Here is a 10626-nt window from a genome sequence, read left to right as displayed (position 1 = left end):
AAAGGATTACTGTGACGCCTAAATAAAGGAAGGGGCATGGAGGGTTTTAAATAATGGAGAACACACACACATATGCATACATAAATATACGTGTATTTAGTAATTATGATTATTGGCCTTTGTAACTTACACAATTCTATTCCCCTCCAGAAAGCCTTCCTTTTCTTTTCTAGCAAATCATTTCCTTTTCTCTCCTTCACTAAAATCCAGACATTCTCTCTAAAGAATTTGTGAACCAAATTTACACACTCGGAATTCTCCCAGCATCAATTTCCTCAAAATCTACCATACTATTAGGTCCTGCAGGCACTAAACATGGTGCTGTTGGGGAAAGACGATGGGTATGTCTGGGCTGCACAGCAAGTTCATGACCTTAATCCTTCATTGAATGTATCTGAACAGGCCCTGAAATATCACTGGCTTAATGACCCACAGGGTTGCAATAACAATACTTTTTCAAAAAATATGGAAAGCTTAATGACTGCACTGACAATTAGAGAGAGCTCCTCACTTGGATATGTTGGGAGAAGGAAGCCCAGACATTAAGAGAGTTCTTTCTTTCTTTCCTTCTTTATTTTTTAAGCTTTTTTAAAGAAAGATTTTATTTATTTTATTTGAGAGAGCAAGTGTGCTCGCACAGTGGGGTGGGCGAACGGAAGGGGCAGAGGAGAAGTAGACTCCCTGCTGAGCAGGGAGCCCAATTAGGGCTCCATCCCAGGACTCTGGGATGATAACCTGAGCTGAAGGAAGATGCTTAATTCACTGAGCCACCCAGATGCCCCAAGAGCTTTATTTTCAAGAGAGAGCTAGAGGGATGTCTCGGTGGTTCAGTTGGTTGAGAGGCTACCTTCGGATCAGGGTCCTGGAATCGAGTCTGGCATTGGGCTCCTTGCTTGGTGGGGAGCCTGCTTCTCCCTCTCCCTCTGCCTGTTGCTCCCCCTTCTTGGGGTCCCTCTCGCTCTCTCTCTGACAAATAAATAAGTAAATAATTAAATTTAAAAAAAAAGAGGGAGCTAGAAAGAGAAAACCAGACTTTCCTCATAGTCCTTTCAGGCCAAGTACATGTTCTAGGACAAAAGAAAGTCTCAATGGGGATGCCTGGGTGGCTCAGTTGGTTAACCGTCTGCCTTCAGCTCTGGTCATGATCTCAGGGTCCTGGGATTGAACCTCGTGTCAGCTCCCTGGAACTCAGGAGGAAGTCTGCTTCTCCCTCTGCCCTTCCCCCAGCTTGTGCTTGTGCTCTCTCTGTCTCTCAAAAATAAACAAAATCTTAAAAAAAAAAAAAAAAAAGAAGTAAAAGAGCTGAAGAGCCCCAAAATAGAGTGACAAGATTGTCAGAGATGTGTATTACTTCTAAGGAGATGGTTTTATGGCATCTTAACAGCTTTGGAGCACGAGAAAGAGAAAGGGTCTTCATTTTTCTTGAATTCGAATCTAACATACATGAAAAAAAGCATATGAATATAAATATAAACAAGCTATTTTCATTTAGCACAGTGCCCTGTTAAGTAAGACAGGTGCATGTTATAACATTGGAAAACAAGCACAAGGCTCTGATACACAGCTCTGATATGCACGAAGAGCAATTTACATGGTACCACACAAAACAAGGACTGCCTATGTTATCAAATCACATTCAGAACTGCAGGAAAGCAACACTACATCAAGACAAGTAGGGATTGTTGCAGAGTGTAAGGATGATTCAATCTTAATAAATATGTTAATATAATGGACTTACTCATAGAGAAAGTAATATGAACTTGCTAATTACTGAAAACGTACTTGAAAGTTTGATATCCATTTCAAATTTTTAAGAACTCAAATTAAATTTAGATTGGAAGAAAAAATACTTTTACTATGATGAGTATTTTACAGACAAGAACTATAAAAATTGTACCTCAGATGGAAACATTAGAATGGTTTCTTTATAAAGTCAGGAATAGGATGAGCTTGCTGAATTATCTGATACTGTATGTGTGTAACAGTAGTCTGGAGGTTCTAGCAAACCAGGCAAGACAAGAAAAAAAATTACACACATGTATCATATGTGTATGTGTATATACTAAAGGAAAAAGATAAAATATAATTATTTTCTTTTTTTAAAGAAGATTTTATTGATTTATTTGACAGAGAGAGAGAGATCACAAGTAGGCAGAGAAGCAGGCAGAGGGGGAGGGGGAAGCAGGCTCCCTGCTGAGCAGAGAGCCCAAAGTGGGGCTTGATCCCATCACCCGGGATCATGATCTGAGCTGAAGGCAGAGGTTTAACCACTGAGTCACCCAGGCACCCCAAAATACAATTATTTTCTGATCATCTGACTGTTGGTCTAGGAAACTCCAAGAGATTCAGGCTAAAAAGTCATCAGTAGGGCAGCTACATACAGTATATGAAAAGCAACGACTTTTTTAGACACCGGCAAAAACCTGTTAAAATAACCATGACTCTCAAACTCAACTGGTTTCAGATTTTTATGTTGTCACTTACAGCTCCCTACTTGCAGGTGTTAACTTCTCTTCGTATTAGGTGGGATTTGTTTGGTCCCAAAAGCTAAGCCACATTCGAACAAGCCTAGGCAAAGAGGGAAGTCAGATTTAGTGGACTCCAAGACTATCTAAGTCAGTGAGGCAGCAGCCTTGAGGGAGATGGGTCAGTGAGGATCAGATCACACTTGTGAAAAGAACCAGCAGGGAAAATACTAGGTGGAACTCACACACTAGCTACAGAGGAGGCTGGTAGTGTGCACCCTGTTTATTTAGATGGCATTCTGAAGTCTGGTTTGACTCCTTCCTTTCTCTCTTGAGCACATGACTAATTTGACGCTCACCAGCACCAAACCGTGATCAAGAGCTCTTACCCACCTTGTCTGTTGCCAGCTATATCTAACTTTCTTTTTTTAAAGTCAGCTCCACACCCAGTGTGGGACTTGAACTCATGAGATCAAGAGTTACATGCTCTACCAATTGAGACAGCCAGGTGTCTCTTTTATCTATCGTTAAAGACCCATTTAGATTAAAAATATCTTGCATTGAGACCAAGAAAATGAGATTAAAGAACATGGGCTTTGATACCACAATTCATTCTTTTTACTAAATATTGGCTAATTCTCTAAGATACTGGCCTCTTTCTTAAGAATTTATTATTAAAAATGTTTAATTTGAGGGGCCCATGTGAATAGATTACAGAAGACTAAAATCCATCTTCTTCTTTTTTTTTTTTTAGATTTATTTATTTATTTGACTGAGAGAGAGAGATCACAAGTAGACAGAGAGGCAGGCAGAGAGAGAGAGAAAAGCAGGCTCCCTGCTGAGCGGAGAGCCCGATGCGGGACTCGATCCCAGGACACTGAGATCATGACCCGAGCCAAAGGCAGTGGCCCAGCCCACTGAGCCACCCAGCCGCCCCTAAAATCCATCTTCTTTCTCATCCAGGATTCCTCTAGGTAACACAGGGGAAACTAAGAAATACTAGTTCAATGATAAGGCACACTCTATGGGACAGATGGGACATTTTTTCCACCTGGGAGGCAGAACTTCTCTAAATCTTGGAGAGTGTGGAGAAATTAGGCTCTTTTCAGGGATTCTTGCATGGGAACATAAAGGCTCCCAGTAACAGACAACTTCAAAGTCTGAAAGACAAGATCCTCAGGCCTAGAAAAAATTAAGTTTAGTGGGGATGACAAAATGCTGATAGGGGTCTGTGAGAACAGGTGAATTTTAAAATTATTATTAATAAAGGTAAAATAGTTATATTTTTACTGATTTATTTGTATTTTTGTAAATTGTGGTAAAACATATATAACATTTACCATCTTAACCATTTGTTAGTATACAATTCCATGGTTTTAAGTACATTTAAAACATTGACCAACCCCCACCACTATTCCTTTCCAGAACTTTAGCATCGTTCTAGGCAGAAACTGTACTCATTCAAGAATAGCTACATATTTCCTCCTCCTCTGAGCCTCTGGTAACTCTCTCATACTTTCTGTCTTTATGACCCTACCTATTCTAGATATCTTACCTAAATGGAATAATACATATTTTTCTTTTGTTTCTGACTTATTTCACTTAGTATGTTTTCTAGGTTCATTTATATTGTAAACATTGATCAGTACTTCATTTCTTTTCATTGCTAAATAATATTCCATTGTATGTATATGCTACATTTTATCTATTCATCTGCTCATGGGCATTTGGGTTGTTTTCACTATTGTGAATAAAGCCACAACATATATTTAGGTATGACTTTTTGTACAGACACATCTTTTCAATTTGGGGGGTCTATACGTAGGAGCGGAATTGCTGGGCCAAAGAGTAACTCTATGTTTAACTTATAGGGAAATGCAAGACTGTTTCCAAAACAGCTCCATCATTTTATATTCCCACCAGAAATGTACAAGTTCCAGTTACTCTAAATTCTCCTCAATACTTATTATTATCTCTGTAAAAAATTTCATTATTGTAGTCTTCCTGTTGGATGTGAAGTAGAATCTCATGTAGTTTTGATTTGCATTTCCCTGAGGTCTAAGGAAGTTGGCGTCTTTTCATGTGCTCATTGGCTATTTATTTTCTTTATAATAACTTTTTAATATCTTGTCTGCTAATTCTAAAATCTTTGTTAGATGTGGGCTAGTTTTGACTGATTCATTCTTTAAGGGACATATTCTTGCTTCTTTGCATGTCTGATAATCTTTTTTAGTTGCCAGACACTGTGGATTTTATTTCTTTGATTCTGGATATTTTTATGTTTCTATACATATTTTTAAGCTTTGCTCCAGACATAGTTAGGCTACTTGAAAAATCATTCAATCCTTCTGGGTCTTGCCTTTTTTTTTTTTTTTTTTTTAACTTGAAAGAATTGAGATGTAATTGACATATAACAGTACATTAGTTTCAGGTATACAACACAACAATTCAATATTTTTATGTACTGAAAAATGATTATTATCATAGTCTAGCTAATATCCATCATCACTCATAGTTAAATTTTTTTTTCTTGTGATGAGAACTTTTAAGATCTACTCTCTTAGCAACTTTCACATATACAATGCAGTATTATTAGCTATAGTCATCAAGCTGTACATCACCTTGCTAGGACTTATTTACTTTATAACTGGAAGTTTGAACCTTTTGACCACCTTCACCCATTATACTCTCCATTCCCTTCCCCCGACACACCTCAAGCAACCACTAATCTTTTCTCTTTTCCTATGAGTTTGGTTTAGTTTTTTGTTGTTCCCATTGTTTTATTTTTACATTCCACGTATAATTTAGATCATATGGTATGTGCCTTTCTCTGACTTATTTCCCTTAGCATAATGCCCTTGAGGTCCATTCATGTTGTTGCGAATGGCAAGATTTCCTTCTTCTTATGGCTGAGTAATATTCCATTGTGTATATATGCACATTTTCTTTATCCATTCATCTATCAATGGACACTTAGGCTGCTTCCACGTCTTGGCTACTGTAAATAAGGGCACAATGAACATGAGGGTACATAAATCTTTTCAAGTTAGTGTTTTTATTTCCTTCAGACTAATACCCAGAAGTGGAATTGCTGGATCATATGGAAGATCTATTTTTAGTTTTTTGAGGAATTTCTATTCTGTTTCCCACAGTGTCTGCACTAATTTACACTCCCACCAACAGTGCACCAGGTTCCCTTTTCTCCACATTCCTTACTAACACCTGTTATTTCTTGTCTTTTTGACACTAACCATTCTGACAGGTGTGAAGTGGTATCTCATTGTAGTTTTGATTTGCATTTCTCTGATGATTAGTGATGTTAGCACCTTTACATGCACCTGGGCCTAGCTTTTAAGATTTGTTGGGTGGGATTAGAGCAGAATTCAGTCTAAAGCTAACAATTCTCCACATCTGATGCAAGACCTTTCTCAGTACTTTCATCTGTTACCTTTCTCTAAGGGATCAAGTCCTATGCTGTCTGTTCTATCTGAAAACAGTTGTTGCACATATTGTGCTCAGTCTTTTGTTTTTAAGATTTTATTTATTTACTTGACAGAGAGAGACACAGTGAGAGAAGGAACACAAGCAGGGGGAGGGGGACTGGGAGAAGCAGGCTTCCCGCTGAGCAGGGAGCCAGATGCGGGGCTTGATCCCAGGACCCTGAGATCATGACCCAAGCTGAAGGCAGATGCTTAATGATAGAGCCATTGAGGCGCCCCCAGTCTTCTAGTTGTTACAGCAGAAGGGTAATTTTGGACCCTTTTCTCCTATGGCCACGAGTGGAAATTTTTCATAATTTTCAGTTCCAGTGGATTTTTTTGATTACTATGTTGTTGCTTCTTCAATTTATAATTCTTTTCATTTCTATAAGATTTCATACATATTAGTCTATAATATATTATATACGTCAGCAGTTTCCCTTTTGCCTAACCCTTTAGATCTTACAGTCAGAGCATTCTCCCTATTTCGACAGTCCCTTCCCTATTGCCACTGAAATAATTCTTCAGAGAAAGTCTCTCCTTATACAACACAACAAAAAAAAACTTCAATGGTTTCCCAGTATTCACAAGATTTTAGTTTGGTATTTAACGGTTTATCAAAATCTGGTTTTAGAGTCTACTATTCCCGTATCTGAAATCTCTGCTGCAGGCAAGTGAGTCTATCCCTCCAAATCTTATTTTTCTTCATGTCACTTGGCCTAGAGGACTCCCATCTTCATCCAGTCCTACTAAAATTCTTTTTTTTTTTTTAAGATTTTATTTATTTATTTGAAAGAGAGAGAATGAGAGAGAAAGAGAGAGCATGAGAGGGGAAAGTGTCAGAGGGAGAGGCAGGGAGTTTGATGCAGGACTCGATCCTGGGACTCCCGGATCATGACCTGAGCTGAAGGCAGTTCCTTCACCAACTGAGCCACCCAGGTGCCCCAGTTCTACTAAAATTCCCCCTGTCCTTCAAAACACAGCTTTCTTTCTTTTTTTTTTTTTTAAAGATTTTATTTATTTATTTGATAGAGATCACAAGTAGGCAGAAAGGCAGGGAGAGAGAGAAGGGGAAGCAGGCTCCCCGCTGAGCAGAGAGCCCGATGTGGGGCTCGATCCCAGGACCCTGAAACCATGACCTGAGCCGAAGACAGAGGCCCAACCCACTGAGCCACCCAGGCGCCCCAAAACACAGCTTTCATATCAATTCCTTCACTAATTTCACCAAACTGAAATTAATTTATCTATCTGAATTTTTTGGCATTTCTGATCTGTACATTCATAAAATGCTTATTAAATTCAGCTTTGTACTGTGTATACTTTTTCTTTTGCTTTCAGGTTCTTTCAAAGTTTTCTCAAGCAAAAAGCAACTGTTCTGTGTTCCCCGCAATGCTTAACAGAATGCCCAGGACTTAGAAGCTGTGAAAGTGGTTGAGAGAGTAAGTAGACTCAGTAGTCTCTTACCTTGGTGATGTCCGTGTGATCTTTGAGCCCGTTGGTCACGCACCAGTATCGCCACACATTCAAGGCATACCGCGTGGCTTTGGTGGTGTTTGGGCTCACTGCGCTGGTACACAGATCATTCAAGTCATCATTAATATTAAATACAGGAAATTTGTTGAGCTTAGTAGAATAGGCTGGAAACAAAAACAATAAAAGCGATTAAAATAATTTGCCATTCCCTTCTTTGGAGGATTACATCTTGGGATCATGTTAAATAACAGAAATCTCCTAAGAGATAACACTTTAAAAAATGAAATGTCTATCAGGGGTACATATACTGGAATAAATAAAGTAGAGAACAATATTTCTAGCATGGAGTCAATGCGGTCCCTACCATTTGATCCTAGTATTTTTGCTATACATAGCAAGTGATGCACTGATGCAGGCATTCCAATAACAGAAGGAAAAAAAGTGAATGCTGGAAAACAAAGAATGTTCTGTCTAAAACTTTCACTGGAAATAAAAGGCATTTATATGAACAATAACAACAACAAAAATAGAAGGAATGAGGGAAGACAAGTTACACATCCTTTCTCTTTACCCTCAGTGTATGCAGAGCTGTTAATTCTCTGTGATATAGTGTTTTCTGTGCCATCCCAGACAGCCTTGTACTAAATGGTGTTGGCATGTTTCTTTAATTCTTTTCACAAATGAACAAAGAGGTATTTAAACCCTGACTCCCCAACCCATCAGCTGGCTTAGAATCAGAATGGAAGGTAAAGCGAGAACAACTTTACAGGGAAGAAGGGAGAACATGCCATAGGGGCTCACATCATCTCAGAGAAGGAACGGATTTTATTTTTTTTTAAAGATTTTATTTATTTATTTATTTGACACAGAGAGAGAGAAATCACAAGTAGGCACAGAGGCAGGCAGAGAGAGAGGGGAAACCAGGCTCCCTGCCTAGCAGAGAGTCTGACATGGGGCTCGATCCCAGGACCCTGAGACCATGACCTAAGCCAAAGGCAGAGCCTCAACCCACTGAGCCACCTAGGCACCCCAAGGAACGGATTTTAAATTGCAATTGCCAAACTAAATCAGATGAAAACTAGTTTCTCCTCAAAACTGTGGCTCAGTTGGTCAAGCAACTGCCTTCGGCTCAGGTCATGAGTCTGGAATCCCGGGATCGAGTCACACATTGGGCTCTCTGCTCAGTGGGGTGTTTGCTTCTTCCTCTGACCTCTCCCCTCTCATGCTCTCTCTCTAAACAAATAAAATAAACCTTTAAAAATAAATACATAAATAAATTGTCATTGAATAAAAAACAACAACAACAAAGTGGACTACCTTAAAATGAAAACAATTCAGGGGCACCTGGGTGGCTCAGTGGATTAAAGCCTCTGCTTTCAGCTCAGGTCATGATCCCAGGGTCCTGGGTTCAAGCCCCAAATCAGGCTCTCTGCTCAGCGGCAAGCCCGCTTCCCCCCTTCTCACTCTGCCTGCCTCTCTGCCTACTTGTGATCTCTCTCTGTCAAATAAATAAATAAAATCCTAAAATAAAATAAAATGAAAACAATGCCAACCTCTAGTTAATCTAATAGTTCTGATCCTCTCTAGAATGTTTCTATGTTCAAACAAGGCACTAAGAGGCTGAGAAAGAGCCAAACAGAAAGTTGGTGCAATTATCAATGTGATCTGAAAATTCCTTCCACTTTGCTTAACTCATCTCACCTTCCACTGCCCCCCCACAAAGAACTCCCAACCACCAGCTCCTGCTGTCCCCAGCATCCACTTGTGCCCAAGACACCACATCAACCTTCCCCACCTGTAGCCTGAGAAATCTCCCCATAGTCTTTGTACCAAATAGTGTCTTTTTTCCCATTTCCAATTCCAAACTCACTTCTACACAACCTTCCCCACATGAACTGAACTCCCTTATTTTCTCCAGTATGTGTCTCACGTTTGCTTTATTATTCCTTAGACCTGTGACGGAATTGTGTCCAGAAGATCTCCAGATGGTTCGTATTGCTCCTTAAGACTCTGTCTTTACCCTTTAAGTTTGCTGTTGAACTGTTAAACACACAATCTGCTTCAATAATTGCTTGGAGCAAAAGAGAAATAAACAGTGCTAGAAAGGCTATCTGAAGGTGCTGTGTCACGTGAGTATATCTCTCTCACCACCCTCATAAACTGAGATAACTCTATTATTTCTGGGACTTGCTTGATATTAATGAAAGGATTCTAGTATAAAATTTATTATCATTACATCTAGTGTTAATTGAATGTTTATTATATGCCAAGAGTTATCTGTAATCACTAAGCAACTGTGTTGTTCTCCTTATTTTACAGATAAAGAAACTGAGCCTCATACATTTAGTAACTTCATACATCACTCATCCAATATTTACCAGGGTCCTCTCTGTGCCAGGCACTGGGCTGTCCCCAAGTCATGGAGTTAGCAAATGTTAGAGCTAGGGTTTGGACCTGGGTTCCACTGACTCTATGCCCTGACCATCACAACAAAGGAATCATGTACTCCATGGATAAAGCTTCAGTATGAAATACAATTTAGATATTAGTCACTTATGAAAAGTATATTCTGGTCCCCAATATTTACTTGTATTAACCTTCAGTGAGGAGAACTAAGTCTGATTTCTTTATACAACCACTACAGTTCCACTGTAGTGTTTCTTTGTTTTTAAACAACCACAACAAAAGATTTATTTGCAACACAGCCTAGTCCCCATCATTTCAGTATAGCATGGGAGTAGAAAAAAGGCACACTGTAAGATAGGATGTTTAGGTTTAATTATTATATGAAACAATTATGTGGCCTTAAATAATTTCATTTTTAACAGAAGACAGAGACTGTACATTGAAAATGGAAAACAGAATCCTAGTACACAGAGAAACAGGTAAAGAATGCTTGTATGCTTACATAAAAGAAATTGTGTGAAAATGATTAAATGACACATATGGTTCTTTTGTTTTTTTGTTTGCTTGTTTTTAAAGATTTTATTTATTTATTTGACAGAGAGCGAGACAAGGACAGAGGGAACACAAGCAGGGGGAGTGAGAGAGGGAGAATCAGGCTTCCCCGCTGAGTAGGAAGCCAGATGCAGGCTCGATCCCAGTGGGATCATGACCTTAGCCCAAGGCAGACGCTTAATGAAAGCCACCCAGGCACTCCAGCACATATGGTTCTATCATAATTATATTTAAAGAGTGAGTAGATTTAC

General features: G+C 39.1%; 1 protein-coding gene across 3 annotated transcripts in view; it reads right to left on the bottom strand.

Annotated features, from left to right (window-relative positions):
* Positions 1-10626, bottom strand: part of KIAA1958 (KIAA1958 ortholog) — a 160930-nt gene that overhangs the window by 9897 nt on the left and 140407 nt on the right. For 2 of the 3 annotated variants that reach the window (XM_045081716.1, XM_045081715.1), the window contains one exon: positions 7409-7581. In XM_045081716.1, the coding sequence (XP_044937651.1) occupies positions 7409-7581 (173 nt within the window). Of the gene's footprint in view, positions 1-7408; positions 7582-10626 lie in introns of those variants that run through there. The other variant, XM_045081714.1, reaches the window with a different exon arrangement.

This window comes from Mustela putorius, unplaced genomic scaffold (genome assembly GCF_011764305.1).
Source record: "Mustela putorius furo isolate JIRA1106 unplaced genomic scaffold, ASM1176430v1.1 tig00000580_pilon_pilon_pilon, whole genome shotgun sequence".
In the NCBI taxonomy this organism is placed as follows: domain Eukaryota; kingdom Metazoa; phylum Chordata; class Mammalia; order Carnivora; family Mustelidae; genus Mustela; species Mustela putorius.
This window is presented reverse-complemented; position numbering and strand designations above follow the sequence as displayed.